The 23,316-nt window shown below is 45.0% G+C and overlaps 1 protein-coding gene across 1 annotated transcript in view; it reads right to left on the bottom strand.

The window, feature by feature from the left end:
• Positions 1–23,098, bottom strand: part of pih1d2 (PIH1 domain containing 2) — a 29,711-nt gene extending 6,613 nt beyond the window's left edge. Inside the window, exons 1-3 of the mRNA XM_034169139.1 lie at positions 22,809–23,098; positions 4,949–5,069; positions 2,043–2,279 (exon numbers count right to left, since the gene is read on the bottom strand). Of these exons, the coding sequence (XP_034025030.1) occupies positions 2,043–2,279; positions 4,949–5,069; positions 22,809–22,976 (526 nt within the window). The 5' untranslated portion in view covers positions 22,977–23,098. The remainder of the gene's footprint in view (positions 1–2,042; positions 2,280–4,948; positions 5,070–22,808) is intronic.
• Between the last annotated feature and the right edge of the window lie 218 nt (positions 23,099–23,316).

Here is a 23,316-nt window from a genome sequence, read left to right as displayed (position 1 = left end):
CAATGGAAAGAATATTTCATGAGGTTAAAGATGTAATGTGTTGTTTCACCTCATGAAATATTCTTACCATTGCACTCATAAACATTCATTATTTGTACACACACACATATAGATAGATAGATAGATAGATAGATAGATAGATAGATAGATAGATAGATAGATAGATATGTGTGTGTGAGAGAGAGAGAGAGAGAGAGAGAGAGAGAGAGAGAGAGAGAGAGAGAGAGAGAGAGAGAGAGAGAGAGAGAGAGAGAGTGCGTGTGTTTTTCCTCTTCACAAAGCATTTTTTGACAGATGACACTTAAACTCCAGAAAAATAAATGCTAGCACCCCTTGGGCACATATTGCGGCATTTTGGGATTACCTTTCACTGCTATGCAGATGATACTCAGTTATACATGCGGATAACTGCTGGTAATCTCGTTCACATAAAATCCTTAGAAGATTGCCTTGCAGCAGTGAGAAGCTGGATGTCTAGAAACTTCCTACTTTTAAACTCTGATAAGACTGAAATGATGGTTCTTGGTCCAGTGAGACATCGGCATCAATATGACCAGTTAACGCTCAGCCTCGGCTCGTGTGTCATACATCACACTGACAAAGTGAGGAACCTTGGGGTAATTTTTGATCCTTCGTTGTCCTTTGGTCTCGACATTAGAAATATTACTAGGACTGCTTTCTTCCACCTGTGAAATATAGCGAAGATTCGTCCCATCCTGTCTATGGCTGATGCTGAGACTCTGATCCATGCATTTATCTCTTCTAGATTGGACTACTGCAATGTTCTATTTTCTGGTTTACCGCAGTCTAGCATTAGGGGTCTCCAATTGGTTCAAAATGCTGCAGCCAGACTTTTGACACGAAGCAGAAAGTTTGAACACATTACACCCATTTTGGCATCCCTTCACTGGCTTCCTGTCCCAGTGAGATCAGATTTTAAGGTTCTGCTACTAACCTATAAAATTATTCATGGACTGGCACCTCCCTACCTAGCTGACCTAATTAAATCTTACGTACCGGCCCGGGCTTTACGTTCTTAGAGTGCAGGACTACTTTGTGTCTCTAAGGTGAATAAGAAGTCTGCGGGTCACAGAGCTTTCTCTTATCGTGCCCCTGTTCTGTGGAATGATCTCCCTGCGTCAATAAAATAGTCAGATTCTGTGGAGCCTTTCAAGTCCAGACTTAAGACACACTTATTTTCCCTTTCATATAGCTAGTACACTGATACAGTTTTGTTTTACACTTTTTACTCTTTTAATTCATTTATTAGTAATTGGAGTGGGCCGTGGCCTCAACTTTACCTAAATTCTGGGTCTTTTACTGACGTTTAGGGCTAGTGGCCGGCGATCACCTTACTATTTCTCTGTTTTTCTTGTTGTTTAATGCTGGCAAATTATACAGTATTTTTTGTCTTTCTGATGCCTGATTCTGTTTTTTTCTCACTGTTTAAGGTGCAGCTCCATCCACAGATGGGAATTGTATTCGTGTTGGCAATCCTCCTGTCCTGTGCACCAATAGCATTTCTTGTATATTCGTCCATGAATTGTTCTGTGAATTGTTCTGTAATTTATGTTTGTAGCATGGCCCAAGCAGAGGGTCGCCCCTTTGAGTCTGGTCTGCTTGACGTTTCTTCCTCAGAGGGAGTTTTTCCTTACCACTGTTGCTCTGGGGGTTGATAAGGTTAGACCTTACCTGTGTGAAGCGCTTTGAGGCAACTCTGTTGTGATTTGGCGCTATATAAATGAAAATAAATTGAAATTTAAATAACTAATCGCATAGTACCTGAGCTAGCTAGCACACCTAGCCAAGTCATGATGGTTGCTCACCAAGTCAGCTAGTGTTCCTCGCTACCACGCAGGTAGCTTTAAAGGTATTTACCGAAGCTTGTTTGTGGGTCAATACTGCATTTAGGGATACATGTTGCCATCTGCGACGGTACTATTTAGTGAAGTTGGTCAGTTATAATGACTGCGTAACGGTAGATGTGAGCAAATGACATTTGATGTCAGTTCCTAAGATGACCAGGGCTTATATCCACCCACCTATATCATGCTGCTTGATGTTTTCAGACATGCTCCAAAACCCAAGGCGGCGGAACAAGTCATCTGGACTACTGCTGGGGCTACAGCTGATGACAGTGTACTGATGAGATAATGTCAACCCATGTTGCTGTTGGGTGAAGCTCAGGGTCAGCGTATAGAGCTCATTCATCTCTGTTTTATCTTTACACTGCTGCAACACTCCTGGATTTAGAGCGACATCCAACACAGTGTATGTGCCTGCAGTGGAAAAACAATTTATCATTTTCTCAGACTGTACTGCACAACATCTCAGACACTGTGGGGTGCACAAGCTAGTGCACACTTGGTACTTGTCACAAGCGCACAAGAGGACGGTTGCATCAGGAAGGGCATTTGGTATAAAACTTGCTCCACATCAAATACAGAAATAAGAAATCCAGATTTCCATCCTGAGTCAGTTGAGGCCTGGTTACCAATGACAGTCACTGGTACTGCTGGCGAGCAGGGTATCACTGGAAACCGTGCTACCATTGGGTAAAGGAGGAGAAGAAGAGTGGGAAGATACAGTAGTGTTCAAAATAATAGTAGTGCTATGTGACTAAAAAGATTAATCCAGGTTTTGAGTATATTTCTTATTGTTACATGGGAAACAAGGTACCAGTAGATTCAGTAGATTCTCACAAATCAAACAAGACCAAGCATTCATGATATGCACACTCTTAAGTCTACGAAATTGGGCTATTAGTAAAAAAAAGTAGAAAAGGGGGTGTTCATAATAATAGTAGCATCTGCTGTTGACGCTACAAACTCAAAACTATAATGTTCAAACTGCTTTTTTAGCAATCCTGTGAATCACTAAACTAGTATTTAGTTGTATAACCACAGTTTTTCATGATTTCTTCACATCTCCGAAGCATTAATTTTGTTGGTTTGGAACCAAGATTTTGCTTGTTTACTAGTATGCTTGGGGTCATTGTCTTGTTGAAACACCCATTTCATGGGCATGTCCTCTTCAGCATAAGGCAACATGACCTCTTCAAGTATTCTGACATATCCAAACTGATCCATGATACCTGGTATGCGATATACAGGCCCAACACCATAGTAGGAGAAACATGCCCATATCATGATGCTTGCACCACCATGCGTCACTGTCTTCACTGTGAAATGTGGCTTGAATTCAGAGTTTGGGGGTCATCTCACAAACTGTCTGTGGCTAATGGACCCAAAAAGAACAATTTTACTCTCATCAGTCCACAAAATATTCCTCCATTTCTCTTTAGGCCAGTTGATGTGTTCTTTGGCAAATTGTAACCTCTTCTGCACATGTCTTTTATTTAACAGAGGGACTTTGCGGGGGATTCTTGCAAATAAATTTGCTTCACACAGGCATCTTCTAACTGTCACAGCACTTACAGGTAACTCCAGACTGTCTTTGATCATCCTGGAGCTGATCAATGGGTGAGCCTTTGCCATTCTGGTTATTCTTCTATCCATTTTCATGGTTGTTTTCCGTTTTCTTCCACACGTCTGTTTTTTTGTCCATTTTAAAGCATTGGAGATCATTGTAGATGAACAGCCTATAACGTTTTGCACCTGCGTATCAGTTTTCCCCTCTCCAATCAACTTTTTAATCAAACTACTCTGTTCTTCTAAACAATGTCTTGAACATCCCATTTTCCTCAGGCTTTCAAAGAGTAAAGCATGTTCAACAGGTGCTGGCTTCATCCTTAAATAGGGGACACCTGATTCACACCTGTTTGTTCCACAAAATTGACGAACTCACTGACTGAATGCCACACTACTATTTTTGTGAACACACCCTTTTCTACTTTTTTGACTAATAGCCCAATTTCATAGCCTTAAGAGTGTGCATATCTTGTTGGATTTGTGAGAATCTACTGAATCTACTGGTACCTTGTTTCCCATGTAACAATAAGAAATATACTCAAAACCTGAATTAATCTTTTTAGTCACATAGCACTATTATTCTGAACACTACTGTAACTAGAAGAAACAAGATCAGACAGGAGTCTTCATAGACTAAGATGACTGCAGAAGACATTGTGGTCTGTAGCAACAGTAGGGAGCAGGTTGAGGCGAGCTATGCAGTGAGAGAAGGGGAATGAAAGTCAGCAGGAGCAAGATGTAGTATGTGAGAGTGAGGGTGGCGCAATGATGCAGTTGCACTGAGTGAAGGTGATGAAGGGAGATGAGTTTAAATACTTGGGGTCAGCTGTTCAAAGTAATGGAGAGTCTGGTCAAGAGTTAAAGAAGAGTGTGCAGGAAGCGTGATCATGACAAGGGTATTTACAAGAGTGAATGAGAATATTTACAAGATGGTAGTGAGAAGGGTAATGTGTGGTTTGAAGGCATTGACAAAAACACAGGATGCAGAAGCAGAGATGACAGAGTGGAAGATGCTCCAATTTTCCTACAGAGTGGTGAGGATGGACAGGATTAGGAATGAGTGCAGTATTTCCTAATCCTGATGTTCTGGAACAAAAATAATGCACATTTTCCATCTGACCTTGAGCTACTCAGACTCGTTCAGCTCAGTCATGTGAGCTCAGCTAATCATATACTGGACAAACAATAGAAAATCTGGTTTATGTGCTGTACTTTGGGTCCCAAGGATAAAGACTGAAAAACACTATCAGAGAGACAGAGCAGGTAGGTCAATTTGGACACAACTGGTTTTGCCGAGTGATGCAGGGTAAATAGGGAAAACGATGCTGAGGTTAAAGCCACCAGGTTGGAGAAGAGAAAGCATAAGAAGATTATTGATGTGGGAATGGAGGACAGGGTGAGGTGAAGACCACTGTGTTGACCCCAAATAAAGTGCACCTGAAAGCAGAAGAACAACACTGGTAAAGCAGTTGTGACACAGATTTTATGATAAATCACAGCTTTAATTATTTTTTTACCTTGATTTTTGCCTGTTTCCTTTTTTCCTCCATATAAAGGCAAAGGTTTACTAAGATCCTCAGGTGCAGGTACACGTTCCCAGCTGCACAGATTGATGTACAGCAAACCTTTTGTTGGTTCCTGTTGAAGACGATGATAAATTGTATCTGTCAAAACACATCAGCTGGCACAGGTGTCAAACATCACACATTTTACATTAACGTGTGCGATAGCCTGACTAGCAGTTAATACTATATGACCTTTCTCATAGAAGACATTTGTTAATGTAAAAAAGACACAGGTGAATCTAGTGCACTTTAAGGGAATGCAGTCTTTATGAATACTGTTAAAACACCTGCGGCTTTTTGATGCTAGCATGATAAAATGTCAGGGAAAAGGCCTTCACATATTTCTAATGGTCGACATTTTTCTTGCTAAATGCAGTTACAGCATGCAAATATCAGGCTGTACAAGCCTTTATTATCCTCTACTGGCCAAGAAGTCCGTATCAGCGCTATCTGCTTATGGGTTTGTGTCCATCAGCAAATGCATGCTTTACTTATGTTATGTGTCGGACGCAGCTCGGAGAACCGACCAGCGTTTGAAGGACCCAGTATGAAATAAGCAGAGCACGGTACAAAGGCTAACTGAATTTAATACATAACAGTGATAATATAATAAAAAGGTGCGGCCTGGCATGGTGCGCTCCCAGCAGCGCTAACGGTCCGGAGCCAGAAGCTGTTTCGGACCCAAGGACCCCGCCGACACCCCCCAGGTGGCCGCAACAACCGAGTCTGTGAAAGAAGGAACCATTATGTGAGTCCACACTCTACACACAGAACACTTAAAGGTGTACAAACAGCAAACACTTCCTGGCTTGATTACTGATCAGCTTCCCAACCTGCAGGCATGGAACATCCCGTTCACAAAACTCCACTGCAGTGGAAGCTGATACATGACTAACAAACAGCTCAATACAATAAGGTGTGAGGGACACCACATTTACTGACTGTATAACTGTTAGTCACAAAATCTAACGTACCTCAGGAAGTGTGCTGACGAGCGTGAAACCTCACCCCCTCCTCTTTCACAGACTGTGCATCAAACCTGGACGTTCTCAGCATCCGCTGTTGATGAGATGGCTCCCGAGACGACGATCTCACCCGTCTGGTCACAAGGTCGAGTCTCTGGCAAATACACACTGTGCACTCCAGTCTTAAATGCCAACATGTTCCAATCCATCCAGATGCACTACAGCTGTGAGTCCTGACGAGTCGCAGGTGATCAGGGTGAGGTCCTGACAGCCTCAGCAACACAGCCACTCAGTCCCAAACGCACGCCACCTGGGAGGAAAACCAAAAAACAGAAACAAACCGGCAGCCCGGCCCCCCCAGCCATATAACAACTTAGGCGTGAAGGATCAGTGTAATGAGGCCAGGGTCACTCATGGCTTGTTTGTCTTTGCTGATAAAATATGCTGAGCTCCTCCACGTTCACGACACAACATTGGATCATGCAGACAGAATGGTCCCCCCTCAAAATTAGTCCGCCCTGTCTTCACTGTGCATGCATCATTTGGGACCACAACAGCACATCTGAGACTGACTCTGTACACCCAAAGTGATCAAAGAGAATCATTCTAAAGTCAGTTTTAAGCAGAAACAAAGCCGTTTTAAGCAGAAAGTGAGGTGACAATTGGTGAGTCATTACTGACGCTCTAAAATGACGTGGGCGCAGCATCACATCTGCTGCTGTGGTGCTGTGATCACTTCACCATCTTTTATTATGAAATAATGCCGAATTTATGTGGAAATGATTGTTGTACTGTTAAATATATTCAGTGGTGGGCACAGATAACCAAAAAATTTACTTTGATAACAGATAATCAGATAACTGAAAAGTTATCTTCAATAAAGCTAAAATGATAAACCACCCAAAAATGTATCGGAAGTTACAGATAACCGATAAATTCCAGTATTGTCTCCCGGTACACTTGCAACTACTAACAAACTGATTTTGAGTTTTAACACCACGATCGCTTTTGGAAGCATCAAAAGTGACAACAGAACCAAACAATGAGTCAGTACTTCTGTCTTTGAGTGTCCTGCCCCCTGCTGGAAGCACCAGTTTACTACATGGCTTCCAGCACAGAAGCAACTGAGAGAAGCCACAAAGCTCAACTCTCTACTCAATCACAACGCTGCCATCAGGCCGAGGTCTTGGAAAATAAAGTAGTGCTGAGTTATGGTTTGGTGTATAAATAAAATGAATACTGATAGAATAATTCCATTAATGTCAATTCTGTCATTTGTGCAAAGTTAAGATATAACATACGAGGTCTATTAGAAAAGTATCCGACCTTATTATTTTTTTCAAAAACCATATGAATTTGAATCACGTGTGATTACATCAGACATGCTTGAACCCTCGTGGGCATGCAAGAGTTTTTTCACGCCTGTCGGTTACGTCATTCGCCTGTGGGCAGTCTTTGAGTGAGGAGTCGCCCACCCTCTCATCGATTTTTTCATTGTTTAGGAATGGCTCAGAGACTGCTGCTTTGTTTGATCAAATTTTTTTCAAAACTGTAAGGCACAACTGAGGGGAAACCATTCGATCAATTCAGCTGGTTTTGGGTAAAAATTTTAACGGCTGATGAGAGATTTTGGTCTGGTAGTGTCGCCGTAAGGACGGCCCACGGTGCCTGACGGCGATCTGCGCTTCGAGGTGGCAGCGTCTCGCTGTTTCAAGTTGAAAACTTCCACATTTCAGGCTCTGTTGACCCAGTAAGTCGTCAGAGAACAGAGAACTTTCAGAAGAAGTCGGCATGAGGAGTTTATTCAGACATTCCATTGTTAACGGACATTTTCTAATGAAAGAACGTGCGGGCAGAGTCGCATGTCGGGCCGGACCCGACCGTGGGGGGTCGCGACAGGAAAAACACCTCCGTTGGAAACCTTAACGGGCAAGTTGGAACATGCCCAAGCTGTTAAACAATTTCTCAGTTACTCACTTGTTGAAAGCCATCAAAAGCCACCTGAATTTTACAAATGGTTTTCAACATGGAGGTGTTTTTCCTGTCGCGGCACACACAGATTCGCCGAGTCATCACGGAAACGACTCGGCGAATTTGCGCACACGTCTTTCATTACAAAATGTCCTTAAACAGTGGAATGTCCGCATAAAGTCCTCATGCCTCTTCTGAATCTTCTCTGTTCTCTCACGACGTCCTGGGTGAATTAAGCCTTAAATTAGGATGTTTTCAGGTCGAAACAGGCCGACGACGGCGCCTGGAAGCGCTGCGCGACGTCCCGCTCCGTGGGAAGTCCTTACACCGACAGAAACACCCCATAATCTCTCATCAGCCGTTAAACTTTTCACCGAAAACCAGCTTAATTTCTCGAATAGTGTCCACTCGGATATTCCTCAAAGGTCCAGAAAAAATTTTGATAAAGCAATGCGCGCCGTCTCGAGCAGCGTGTGAAACAAAGGAATTCAGCGGAGAGGGCTGGACCACATCTCACTCAAGGCCTGCCCACAGGGAAATGATGTCACCGACACGCGTGAAAAAACTCACGCATGCGCACGAGGGTTCAAGCATGATTGGTGTAATCGCACGTCATTCAAATCCATATAGTTAAAAAAAAAATAAAAGTGTCGGTTTCTTATCTAATAGACCTCGTATATCTTTTAATGTTGAATAATGCACTATTCTGAAGTTTTGTAATAAACACAGACAGATGGCATTCTGGGTAAAATGTGCCTGTTGTGTGGGCTGCCGAAGAGGAGGCACTGCTGGCCCACCACCAGAGGGCGCCCTGCCTGTTGGCATTTTTCGGACTCCAGAGGGCACACTGGCCAAGTGGATCCTCCAGGTGCACCGTTTGGCTGTCAGCTGTCTGTCATCATTCATCACCTCATCCATAAAAACCTGGGAGAGACACCATAACTCTGCTGAGTTATCAGCTTACCACGCAAGTAAACCAACTCAGGCATTTTGTGCCGTACGCACATTCATTGTTACTGAAGTCTTTGCAGCTGTGACTTATACTTGCAGCTTGTAGCCGAGTTTGTGGAAATAGGAGGAGTTGGCGTCTTCACTCCTCACTTCTGCCTTACTAAGTATAACAATTGACACTGCACGTCCTCCAGTTTTTCCTCTGCACTCTGGGAGTATCTGGATTTATTCCTCCAAGAAGATTTCTGTGAGTTGCTGACTGTTTGCTGGGTGTTCACACACCCACCCTAACCTGTTTTTGCTCCTGCCAGCAGTACCGGGTCTGACAGCCACGAGCGGTGGCCACCTGGGGAAATCAGAACTTGGTGGCTCTGGTGTGTTGCAGGTCTCCACTGGCAGTGGAACTTCGTGGGTCCCGGCTCTTCTCTGGATAGGCGTCTCCTACCCTCGAGCCTGCCCACGCGTCACCATTTTGGTTATTGATTGACTCAAGCATATTTGGTTGTGTTGCACATTTGCATAATAAATTGTCATTTATTTTGAATTCCTATTGACCGTTCATTTACGCCCCCTGGCGTGGGTCCATGCATTTCACTTTCCCAACAGGATAACTCGGCCACGTCATGGACTCCGAGGGGCGTTCACCACCAACTGAACAGCCAATGGAGAGGCAAGGTGAGCAGGCTCCACCAGGAGGTGCGTTGGGTGAGCTGCAACACATTCTCACCAACCTCACTGCTCGGTTGGATTTATTAACCGAGCAGAACATTCACCTCAGCCGTAGGATGGAGGCTCTCACAGCTCAGGTGGAGACGCGCGCGTCAGGCGCGGCTGCAGCCACTCCTCCTGTGGACCTGTCGCTTAACAGAGAAAATCCAGTGGTCGTTCAAAGGTCTCCCCCCCGTCACCCGAAGCTTACATTAGCCCCCCGGAACCGTACGGGGGTTGTGTCAAAACGTGCGTGGACTTCTTGATGCAGTGCGCGCTTCTTTTTTCGCAACGCCCCGTGATGTATGCGTCAGACCACAGCCGGGTGGCTTATGTAATTAATTTGCTTCGGGGCGAGGCATGCACCTGGTCTACGGCACTCTGGGAGCAGGACTCACGGCTCCTTTCGACATATACTGGGTTTATCAAGGAATTTCGACAGGTGTTCGATCATCCCAATAGAGGCGAGTCCGCTTCAAATATGCTGCTGTCAATGAGACAGGGACACCGGTGTGCGGTTGAATACGCAATCGACTTTCGTGTTGCAGCAGCGAGGGCTGGTTGGAACACAGTAGCACTCTGCGCCGCCTTTGTAAATGGGCTGTCTCCAGCCCTAAAGGAGCATCTGGTGGCTAAGGATCAGCCTCGGGATTTAGATGGGCTTATTGATCTGGTTATCCGTTTAGACAATCGGTTAAAGGAACATAAACGCGAGCGAGACGAAGGACGTGGCCGGGTGCGCGTCGTCCCTCTCCCTTCCAGGTCTGAAGCAGCGCCGTCCTCTCCCCGCTCCAAAGCCAGGGCTTTCGGCGTAGCACCAGCTCCCCCTGCTGACGAAGCTATGGACACGAGCAGGGCAAAAGTGAAACCAAATGACAGACAGAGGAGGTTGGCCCGTGGAGAGTGTTTTTACTGCGGCTCGAATGAACATGTGCAGAAAAACTGCCCCAAACGGTTAAACTCCAACGCTCACCCTTAGAGACTGGGTTAAGGGTGAGCCATAATACACACACGGGCATTCCATGGAAATGCGCACAACTCCCAGTCACAATCCTCTGTGGGGATTTAACCCTTACCGCTCCAGCACTGATCGACACGGGGTCGGAAGGGAACCTACTGGATAGTAGGTGGGCTAAGGAGGTAGGGCTCCCTCTGGTGGCCGTTCCTTCACCATTGAAGGTGCGGGCACTAGATGGCACCCTGATACCAGAAATTACACACTAGACACAGCCTTTAACTTTGGTTGTCTTTGGAAATCACAGGGAGGAGATTGTGTTCTTTGTAACACCTTCTACCTCCAGGATTATTTGGGGATTTCCATGGATGGTTAAGCACAATCCCCAGATTGATTGGCCGTCTGGGGTTGTGGCTCAATGGAGCGAAACCTGCCACTGGGAGTGTTTAAGATCCTCGGTGCCACCCGGCGATGAAGTTAAAGAGGAGGCCAGAGTCCCCCCCGAATCTCACGGAGGTACCGGCTGAGTATCATGACCTTGCTGACATCTTCAGCAAGGATCTGGCACTCACCCTGCCCCCGCATCGACCGTATGATTGTGCCATTGATTTGGTTCCAGGCGCTGAGTATCCATCCAGCAGACTGTACAACCTCTCATGTCCTGAATGCGAATCAATGGAGACCTACATCCGGGACTCATTAGCTGCCGGGCTAATCCGTAATTCTTCATCCCCGTTAGGTGCAGGTTTGTTTTTTGTGGGCAAGAAGGACGGCGGTCTCCGTCCATGCATTGATTATAGAGGGCTGAACGAGATCACGGTTCGCAACCGATACCCGTTACCTCTATTGGATTCAGTGTTCACGCCCCTGCATGGAGCCAAAATTTTCACAAAACTGGATCTTAGAAATGCTTATCATCTGGTTCGGATACGGAAGGGAGACGAGTGGAAGACGGCATTTAACACCCCCTTAGGTCACTTTGAGTACCTGGTCATGCCGTTCGGCCTCACCAACGCCCCCGCGACGTTCCAAGCTTTGGTTAACGACGTTCTGCGGGATTTCCTGCACCGATTCGTCTTCGTATATCTAGACGACATCCTCATCTTCTCCCCGGACTCTGAGACTCATGTTAAGCATGTCCGTCAGGTCCTTCAGCGGTTATTGGAGAACCGGCTGTTTGTGAAGGCCGAGAAGTGTGAGTTCCACCGCACTTCTTTGTCCTTCCTGGGGTTTATCATCTCCTCCAACTCCGTCGCACCCGATCCGGCTAAGGTAGCGGCGGTGAGAGATTGGCCCCAACCGGTAAATCGTAGGAAGCTGCAACAGTTCCTAGGATTCGCCAATTTTTACAGGAGGTTCATTAAGGGTTATAGTCTTGGTAGTTGGTCCCCTTACAGCCCTGACCTCCAGAAAAGTCCCCTTCACCTAGTCGGATCGGTGCGAAGCTGCGTTTAGGGAGTTGAAACACTGGCTTTCAACTGCACCAGTTCTGGTGCAGCCCGACCCTAACCACCAGTTTATTGTTGAAGTGGATGCCTCTAACTCAGGGATAGGAGCCATGCTGACCCAGAGCAGGGAGTCCGATAGTGTTCTCCACCCCTGTGCTTACTTCTCCCGCAGGTTAACCCCCGCTGAACGGAACTATGACGTTGGCAATCGGGAACTCCTGGCGGTGAAAGAGGCCCTTGAGGAGTGGAGACATCTATTGGAGGGAGCTGTGGTCCCATTTGTGGTTTTCACTGAGTATCGGAACCTGGAATACATCCAGACCGCTAAGCGTCTGAACCCCAGACAAGCCCAATGGTCACTGTTCTTCGGATGCTTCAACTTCAAGATCACTTATCGCCCCTGGACCAAAAACATTCGGTCTGACGCCCTGTCCCGGGTGCATGAAGAGGAAGTTGGAGCAAGGCTGTTGGACCCACCAGAGACCATTCCGGAATCCACTGTCGTCGCAGCCCTCACGTGGGACGTGGAGGGAGTGGTCAGGGAGGCCCTGACGCGTCACCTAGATCCCGGAGGTGGTCCTCGCAACAGGCTGTACGTCCCACCAGATGCTCAGACTGCCATTTTGGACTTCTGCCATGGTTCCAAGCTCTCCTGCCATTCAGGGGTGCAAAGAACCGTGGCAGTGGTCCGGCAGTGGTTCTGGTGGGCGTCAGTCGAAGCCGACACCAGAGACTATGTCTGGGCCTGTACCATCTGCGCCAGGGGCAAGGCAACCCATCAACCAAAGAAGGGGCTCCTCCAGCCATTGCCTGTGCCTCATCGCCCCTGGTCCCACATCGGGCTGGATTTCGTCATGGGCGTCCCTGCGTCTCAGGGGAAGACAGTAATCTTGACGATAGTGGACCAGTTTTCCAAGGCAGCCCACTTCGTGGCCCTCCCGAAGCTCCCGACTGCCCAGGAGACTGCAGACCTCCTGGTCTACCACGTCGTGCGTCTGCATGGTATCCCCACGGATATTGTCTCAGACCATAGTCCTCAGTTCTCCTCGCAGGTCTGGAGGAGTTTCTGTAGGGAGCTGGGGGCCACGGTGAGCCTGTCGTCCGGGTACCACTCTCAGACCAATGGTCAAGCAGAGCAGGCCAACCAGGACCTGGAGCAAGCTCTTAGATGTGTCACCTCTGCGCACCCGACGGCCTGGAGTCAACATCTGGCTTGGATTGAGTATGCTCACAACAGTCAGGTCTCGTCATCCACCGGCCTCTCCCCATTCGAGCTCTGTTTGGGGTACCAGCCCCTGTTGTTTCCGGCAGTGGAGGGAGAGGTCGAGGTGCCCTCGGTCCAGGCCCACCTCAGGAGGTGCCGTCGGGTGTGGAAGAAAGCCCGCTCTGCTCTCCTGAAGGCCCGGACGCGGGCTAAGGTCCATGCAGACCGCCGACGAGCCCCGGCCCCAGATTATCAGCCCAGGCGGGAGGTGTGACTATTGACCAAGAACATCCCTCTGCACACGGACTCCCCAAAGTTGACTGACCGGTACATCGGACCATACAATATCCTCAAGGTCGTGAGCCCGGCCGCAGTGAAGCTCCAGCTCCCAGCTTCACTGCGGATACATCCGGTTTTCCACGTCTCCAAAATCAAACCATACCACACATCGGACCTCTGCACCCCTGGACCGGCGCAGCCTCCTGCCCGCATCATCGACGGAGAACCGGCGTGGACCGTCAGAAAGCTCCTAGATGTACGTCACAGGGGTCGGGGGTATCAATACCTGGTAGACTGGGAGGGTTATGGCCCGGAAGAACGCTCCTGGGTGAAGAGGAACTTCATTTTGGATCCCGCCCTCCTGGCAGATTTCTACCGGAGGCACCCCGACAAGCCGGGTTGGGCGCCAGGAGGCGCCCGTTGAGGGGGGGGTCCTGTTGTGTGGGCCGCCGAAGAGTAGGTATTGCTGGCCCACCACCAGAGGGCGCCCTGCCTGTTGGCATTTTTCGGGCTCCACAGGGCGCACTGGCCAAGTGGATCCTCCAGGTGCACCGTTTGGCTGTCAGCTGTCTGTCATCATTCATCACCTCATCCATAAAAACCTGGGAGAGACACCATAACTCTGCTGAGTTATCAGCTTACCACGCAAGTAAACCAACTCAGCCGTTTTGTGCCGTACGCACATTCATTGTTACTGAAGTCTTTGCAGTTGTGACTTATACTTGCAGCTTGTAGCCAAGTTTGTGGAAGTTGGAGGAGTTGTCGTCTCCACTCCTCACTTCTGCCTTACTAAGTATAACAATTGACACTGCACGTCCTCCAGTTTTTCCTCTGCACTCTGGGAGTATCTGGATTTATTCCTCCAAGAAGATTTCTGTGAGTTGCTGACTGTTTGCTGGGTGTTCACACACCCACCCTAACCTGTTTTTGCTCCTGCCAGCAGTACCGGGTCTGACAGCCACTACCGGTGGCCACCTGGGGCAATCAGGACTTGGCGGCTCTGGTGTGTTGCAGGCCTCCATTGGCGGTGGAACTTCGTGGGTCCCGGATCTTCTCTGGATAGGCGTCTCCTACCCTCGGGCCTGCCCACGCATCACCATTTTGGTTATTGATTGACTCAAGCATATTTGGTTGTGTTGCACATTTGCATAATAAATTGTCATTTATTTTGAATTCCAACTGACCAGTTCATTTACGCCCCTGGCGTGGGTCCGTGCATTTCACTTTCCCAACAGTGCCTCCGCTACACTGATTGGTTGATTCATTCTATGTAAACCAACACGTTAATGTGAAGTGTGTCGTGTGTTGGTGTTTACAGATAAATGTGCTTTTGTAAAATATGTCATTTTTTATTTGTAAAAAAAAAAATAAAAAAAAAAAATCCAAGTTGTAATTAGATAACTGTCTGATATAACCGGTGTCAAAATAAATAGAACACTGCCATGATCTACTGTTGCCAGTGCGAGTTTTGGCCCTTTTTCAGCTGATTTTTCATTCGTGTGAGAATTTTTTAGATCACACAGAGTTTCAGGTTATTCACGCGTCCTGCATCATTTAGTATACATGGAGTAACAAGCTGCGTTTAACATCTCACGACCACCGATCAATGGTCGAATGAAAATCAAACCTGTTTGATATTCTGGTTGGCTGGCTTGAGGGTATCCCGCTGCTGAAGAGCTACAAGCATCCAACCTCTCGCACTGTGCATGTGCAAACACCTCAGACCTGTCCTGTAATTTTTTATTTATTTTTTTAACTTTGATGTCTCCCATCGAGTTTTTGTAAATTAAGTTTGAAAAAAAAAAAGCTTCTGTTTACATTTTGCTACTGGAAACACAAGTGGAAACGTGGTTTTGAATGTACAATGTGTGTGAGAACATAAATCGTGCGCTCTGAACTTTTACACCGTGTGGTTCTGTGGTACAGTTGAGCTGGAACCGAGTACAGTGATTGAAAAATATCAGCCCAGCTTCAGTGTTGAATACTGCCATGAACACTACTGGCCAGTAGATGGCAGTAGAGACTTTGAAAACTTGCCAAAACAAAATTCCAGATAATCTGTGTTGCTACTTGCTACATTTAAGATGCGTGGAATTTAATAAACGCAAACACAATGACTACGTCTATAAACCCAGAGAATATATTTAACGTAGTAATATAACGAGAGTTTAATGCTGTTGTCCATGGAGCCTGATCAAATGCATTTCTCATGTCTGTGAGCGTACTGAGATTACCCTATCACCCATAATGCACCTGGACACAGCATGTCCACACTAAAACCTTAAAAATTAGCGCATTACTTTAAAACTAAAACATATATCTGATATTTTCACTTTATAAAACTTCGACGTGACGTTAATTAAATAGCTTGTCCGAAATAAGTTTGGCTAAAATTTGAACCATAAGTTAAAAATGTATGCCTCTGTATGACTTGGGTGATATTGGCCGCATATCAGCATGGGGTTAAAAGAAATTATTATTATTATTATTATTATTATTTTTCTTGGTAATCAGTTCTCCTTTGCCTGCAGAGTAGAGAAGCTTGAATCTTCGACTGGACTGGGTGCTTGACGCAAGGACGTTTGCTTCAAATTGCAGAAGCTTCCTCAGCTAAAATTCTGTTCTGGTAGTCTGACTTCTGTTTCACCCTTGTCAAGAAGAAACAAACAGAAGCCACAAAAGCTGAGTTTAAACCTAACCAGACACCTCCTACCGAGAGGCAGACTGCTACTGGCTAGTGATTAAACAATTGCTTAAATTAGCACCTATTGTGCTCTCGTTAGCACACTCCTAATGACAGGGTAGCTTGTCCCTCCGAACGATGGGACTGATGCCTCTCCTGATGAGTGTGAATGACTCATTACCATGAACAAAAGACTGAAACTGCTTGATCTGAGTACCCCATTGTAAATGGAATAAAACATGTCCTCAGACCCCCTCCCCGGTTTGCCTGCAGAGGATAGAGCGGTTTCTTCTATAAGCAGTTCTCCTCTGGTTGCAGAGGGTACAATTACACATCTGTTTCACCTTTGTTTACCATGTTAATGGTCTAAAAATTATCGGACATAGAGTAATTAGATAGATAATAAGATAATTAGTCCGATAATGGTTTTCAAAGTTATCTGAAAAGATAATCCGATAATGAAAACTTTACCTTCCATAATTATCGGTTATCAGATTATCGGAACTGTGCCCACCACTGGATATATTTGTGTTTAATTATTGTTTTCTTTATTTGTTTGGGTATTACAGTAGTTATTTTACATAGGATTGTATTCTTAGTTTCATGTAATTTTCTGTTACTAGTTGGAATGTGCATGTCGAACTGGATTTAAATGGTTTTAGTACTCAGAACAAAGAGAATCAGATTACATTATGAATCATAAATGTACCGTTATCGCCCAAGTGCGGAATAGTTCGAGTTTGTACTTTGTGAGGAGCAGTGCACAGAAAGAGCCGGGAGAATAACAGTGCAAAAGCTTCAGATATCTGTCGCTGAGATAGATGATGACTGGAGTGCAGTTTTAAGTGAATCATTGCTGACGCTCAGAAATGAGGATACTGATGCTCCGAAATTATCCATGCGCAGTGAAGGCAGGGTGGTCCAATTTTTTAGAGGGACTGTTCGGTCGGCGATACGCAATCAGCCAAGGCCCTGTTTGTAGTATGGATTGTTTATGCTATGGCAGGGGTCATTAAGACGGCTGTCTGAGTTTCTAAGATCAGAAGGCGCTGTGGGATATGTTTCAACCTCTCAATGTGGGATTTTCACACACACGCTCCCCAAATTTCCCAGACTTTAAACCTCTACTTTGTCATACGTTTTGAACACTGCAGCATTGTTTTTACAGGCTTTCATGTAATTTACTCATAAGTCAAACACATCTGTCAATGCCGTCCACTGATTGGCTGAAAGTCACAGTAAATTCACACACACAGTAAATAAAAAGTCTTATCTGTTCGTTTCAGTGGAATTCATCATCATACACGCTTGAAGAAGAATAATCCACACAAAGCCTCCTGAGGTAATTGGAACAGAACATCTGAAAAAAATACTTTAATTCCTCACGTGGCTGAAAAAAAGCGGCTATACTAAAACATGAAATGGAGCTAAATGGAACCTGATAATCATGAAATGAGGTAAAATGTAACGAAATGGAGCAGACTGACCCAGACTGACTCCAAATATGATTAAATATGATTCAATTAGGTACTTTTATCTAATTATTTTTAAGCAAAATGGGGACTGATATTAAGGAAACAGGGGTAAAGTGTAACAAAATGGAGCAGACTGACTCCAAATATGGTTCAATTAAGTACTTTCATTTAATTTGTTTAGTGAAATTGGGACTGATAATAATGAAATGGGGGTAAAACGTTATGAAATGGAGCAGACTGACTCACTGACTGAAGTTTCATCTCTTAAACGCCAGATGGCGAACCTGCCCCTACAACGTGTACTGAGCACATCTCACAAAAAAACAAAAAAAAAACAAACAAAAGCCAAACATTAAATAAAAGTAATTATTTTGAGACAGTCTGGTTCACTCTGGTCCATTTCATTAAATTTTACTCCCATTTCGTGATTATGACTCCCCATTTGGCCCCATTTCGCTCCATTTTTGGGCCTGTATAGCCCAATAAAATGTTCCTCTGTGACTTCGGCACTTTGCACTGCAGTCTCTCCATCAGAACTCAGATCATGACTTCAGCAGCAGAGATTGTCCATCACGTTGGTGAGTTTCAGCCCTTGGTGTTGCTGTCCAGGCCGATGGCAGACCGGCTCGGTTCGCAACAGGTGTGTAATCCGTTTGCGGAATGTCCATGGAGCTGTGCTCCGCTCGCCTCCACGAGCCGCAATTTGGGCCAGACATTGAGTCACTGCTCCTCGTTAACGGCTCATTTACTACAGTCAACCGGTGATTTTGTTTGCATGCGAGGAAATTATTCCATGATCCACACAGAAAAAATAAAATAATGTTAAAATTACTCCGTCTTGCCTCAGCATGTCACGGAGATGACGTGCAACAGTGTGTGTGCATGTGTGTGGGCGCGCACGCCATGCTCATCAATATTACATGTTCCACCTTTGGAGAAAAAAAAAATTATGGTTTGTAATTATGTATGTTACCCGTTTGTATTTAATTAAAAGTTTAAAAATAGTGTGGAGAGTGAAAAACTGTTTAGCTCAGTGTAACACATTGAAGATAAAAAGAGCTGATAACACAGAGAACCTTCTTTTCATCAAAATGAATCTGTCCCTCACATTTTCAAAAAAAAGGCTTTTAGTCCCCACAGACATAAACAGTTATTGATGGACAGTTTCAGTTCTGTTCCTGGTGTTGTATATTTTGTAGTGCTGAAGTCCACAGGTTACATTTCATTGAGATGTCTGGCAGTGTCATGTTTGTTAAGAAACAGCTAATGTTAAAGGACAATTTGTTGTAGTCAAAAAGTGAAGTTACAGGATTGAAGTGAAATGTTTGAAAATAAACGACTCCTCCCACAAGGAGTGCTCACAGGCAAATGACGTCACCGACAGGCGTGGAAAAACTCACGCATGCGCACGAGGGTTCAAGCATGTCTGACGTAAAAAACATATGAATGAAATCCATATAGTTTTTGAAAAAAATAAAAAGGACCTATACTTTATTGACAGACCTCGTATTGTGATCCAGAAACCCTCACTAAAGACCTGAACACATTCTACACCCATTTTGACAACCAGAACTTCGCATCCAAGTGTCAGGCCTTGTTGAGAACCCTCCCACCACTAGACCCTGAAGAACCAGCCCCCTTCACAGAGGAGGAGGTACGATGCCAGCTGAGTTGCTGCAAGCCTGGCAAGGCTCCAGGGCCTGATGGCATCCCAGCCAGGGTGCTTAAGACCTGTGCCATGCAGCTCTCCCCAATTCTGCACTCACTTTTTTGTCAATCTTATTGGACTGTCACAATACCCACACTATGGAAAATTGCCACCATAATTCCAGTACCAAAAAAACCTAGACCTACTGAACTTAATCATTACTGCCCCATAGCTTTAACATCCATAATCATGAAATGCTTGGAGAAACTGCTACTGAACATCATTCTTCCACTTGTCACCCCACACTTGGATCCCCTCCAATTTGCCTATAAGGCAAAAAGAGGTACAGAGGATGCTGTGGCCTGCCTGCTGCACCTCCTCTTTCAGCATCTGGACTCCCCAGGCAACTTCGCCAGGATACTATTTGTAGACTTCATTTCCACCTTCAATTCCCAACAGAAACATCTGCTGATCCAGAAGCTTTACCATCTCAACATTCCTCCCCATCTGATCCACCTTACCCATAACTTCCTCACAGACAGACTACAAGCAGTAAGGGTGGGCTCAACCACATCCCCTGTACTTACCATTAACACCGGGGTCCCACAGGGATGTGTGCTGAGCCCATTCCTGTACATTCTCTACACCAATGACTGTCTAAGCATCTCACCAACCATATCAAATATTCAGATGACATAGCCATCCTCGCACTCCTCTCAGGAAACCAATCCACCTTGGACTACCACAACACAATCACTCACTTTACCAAATGGTGTACGGACAACCATCTTCAAATAATTGTCAATAAAACAAAGGAACCTCGGGTCAGCCCCCCCTCACCCCAGCTCCCTACCATCATAAACACACAAATAGTTGAGACAGTGGACACTTTCAAATACTTAGGAATAACTCTTAATGTATTTGAATTTTTTAAAAATTATTTTTTAATTATTTATTTATATTTTATGTTGAATTGTTTCATGTAAGACGCCTTGAGATGGCTTTTGTTGTGATTTGGCGCATTATAAGCTAATTAAATAAAATTTAATTTAATTAAAATTAAACTCTGGATAATAAATTCACCTTTGATCAGCACACTAAGGACATTCAAAAAAGAAGCCAACAAAGACTGTTAGTCATCCGCAAACTCAAAAGATTATACACTCAACAAAAATATAAATGCAACACTTTTGGTTTTGCTCCCATTTTGTATGAGATGAACTCAAAGATCTAAAACTTTTTCCACATACACAATATCACCATTTCCCTCAAATATTGTTCACAAACCAGTCGAAATCTGTGATAGTGGGCACTTCTCCTTTGCTGAGATAATCCATCCCACCTCACAGGTGTGCCATATCAAGATACTGATTAGACACCATGATTAGTGCACAGGTGTGCCTTAGACTGCCCACAATAAAAGGCCACTCTGAAAGGTACAGTTTTATCACACAGCACAATGCCACAGATGTCGCAAGATTTGAGGGAGCGTGCAATTGGCATGCTGACAGCAGGAATGTCAACCAGAGCTGTTGCTCGTGTATTGAATGTTCATTTCTCTACCATAAGCCGTCTCCAAAGGCGTTTCAGAGAATTGGCAGTACATCCAACCAGCCTCACAACCACAGACCACATGTAACCACACCAGCCCAGGACCTCCACATCCAGCATGTTCACCTCCAAGATCGTCTGAGACCAGCCACTCGGACAGCTGCTGAAACAATCGGTTGGCATAACCAAAGAATTTCTGCACAAACTGTCAGAAACCGTCTCAGGGAAGCTCATCTGCATGCTCGTCATCCTCATTGGGGTCTCGACCTGACTCCAGTTCGTCGTCGTAACCGACTTGAGTGGGCAAATGCTCACATTCGCTGGCGTTTGGCACGTTGGAGAGGTGTTCTCTTCACGGATGATGCGAAGGAGATGTGTTGCACTGCATGAGGCAAATGGTGGTCACACCAGATACTGACTGGTATCCCCCCCCCAATAAAACAAAACTGCACCTTTCAGAGTGGCCTTTTATTGTGGGCAGTCTAAGGCACACCTGTGCACTAATCATGGTGTCTAATCAGCATCTTGATATGGCACACCTGTGAGGTGGGATGGATTATCTCAGCGAAGGCGAAGTGCTCACTATCACAGATTTCGACTGGTTTGTGAACAATATTTGAGGGAAATGGTGATATTGTGTATGTGGAAAAAGTTTTAGATCTTTGAGTTCGTCTCATACAAAATGGGAGCAAAACCAAAAGTGTTGCGTTTATATTTTTGTTGAGTATATGTTGCACCCCATCTGCTGTTGTTACTTTATCAACTCATCATCCTGTACTGTTCTTCATGTTTCTTTGCCATGCTTTCTGTCTCAAACCGGGCCAAACTCACACGCATGACAAACATAGCTGCCAAAATCATTGGACTCCCCACACCCAACCTCACAGAATTGAACAATAGATCCTTTGTTCGCATAGCAAACGCTACAGTACAAGACGCCACTCACCCACTTCACCAATTCATTATTGCACTTCCTTCAGGACACAGATACAGAAGCATTAAGTTTAGGCAGGCTCACTTCAAGAGGAGCCTGATCCCCACAGCTATAGCGGCCCTTAACAGCAAGCCCCACTGACCAGTCTGTTTGCCATTGTATTGCTGCTTGTTATTGTTGTTATTAGTGCTATTATAGATGTCTGTGCTGTCTATCTTGTGCTGTGCTACTGTGATATTGTTGCTGTCTGTCTTGTGATGTGCTATTGTGTTTACTGCACTGTTTGTCTTGTTATGTACAATGTATTGTACAGTCAGTGAAGACAAATTTCCCTACAGGGACCAATAATTCTAATCTAATCTAATCCATTCGTATCGGTACTCTGTATCAACGAGTACGAAAATGTATGTACTCGTACTTGTACTTGGTGTGGAAAAAAGTGGTATTGGTGCATCCCTAAAAAAAAAAAAAAAATTTTTTTTTGCAATCCCAAATCTGACCACCATTTCTGGAAAGGTACTGTACACTTCTGGCTCAAAACCTGATGTCTTGGCTGTCAAGCAACCATGCAAACTAATTTACTTACATAGTTTAGGTTTGGGGTTAGAATTAAGGCGTACATTTTCTGAAATGCTGAAAGATTCTGAAATTTTAATAATATTTCCCCATCTGTACCAAGGCTTGGTGCACATCATGGTGTAATATGGCCAAGGTAAAATTCCAGAATATTTCTGATTTGCATACTGTGCGGTACTACATTAATAAATGGGGTGCGAGACAAAATTTCTGGCAGAAAAGGCATGGATGTTTTTGTGCATTATATTCCTTGAGATACAAAGGACACATTGTAACTGAACGCAGCCAAAAGAACCGGCCCCGTAAAATGAACTGTGGCTACCGTCTATTGCAAGCAAAATGGAACGGTGCCAAGAGTCATCAGCCCACCTGCGCTTTTTACTCCTGCTCTTCCGCAAACCGTAACAAAGTCTGTGCTGTGGAATGTGTCGCACTAAGTTGTAGTCAGCATCTAATTAATTTACCAGTATTTCAGTGCACAAACAGGAGTGGAGCTCCGGCGGGGCGCTGCGTTCAGCAGATCCTTTCATTTGTTCCTTAATGAAGCTGTTGTAGGCTTCAGGGTTGTTCTCAGAAAGATCATCCAGCATCGACCAAAAGTCACAAAGCTGCCGCACGACGCTGGCGGACATCTTCAGGTAAACTAAAACCAGCGGTCCAGTGAAAACTGCTGGAAACACGTTGAAGTTTAGTTGAGGCAACAAAATAGAAGCTGGCCAACTAAAGTTTTCCTGTTGCTATGGAGACTAGACGAGTGAAAATGTCGCACTGCCACCTGGTGGCCACCATGTAAAATCACTCCCTCATTCATTAGTGAGCAGATTTTTAAAAATCATTGTTTGTTTTTGTTTTTGTTTTTTGCCATCATCAGTTTGTGTTCCAAATCCTTGAGGAAACCATCGAGGAAACGTTTGGTCATTTGTATTCTGTTCCCTGTTTGAATGACATTGACATTACAAAATTCTAAATGCA

Source organism: Thalassophryne amazonica, chromosome 4 (assembly GCF_902500255.1).
Source record: "Thalassophryne amazonica chromosome 4, fThaAma1.1, whole genome shotgun sequence".
In the NCBI taxonomy this organism is placed as follows: Eukaryota; Metazoa; Chordata; class Actinopteri; order Batrachoidiformes; family Batrachoididae; genus Thalassophryne; species Thalassophryne amazonica.
Note: the sequence above shows the minus strand (reverse complement) of the source record. Positions and strands in the feature narration are given on the sequence as shown.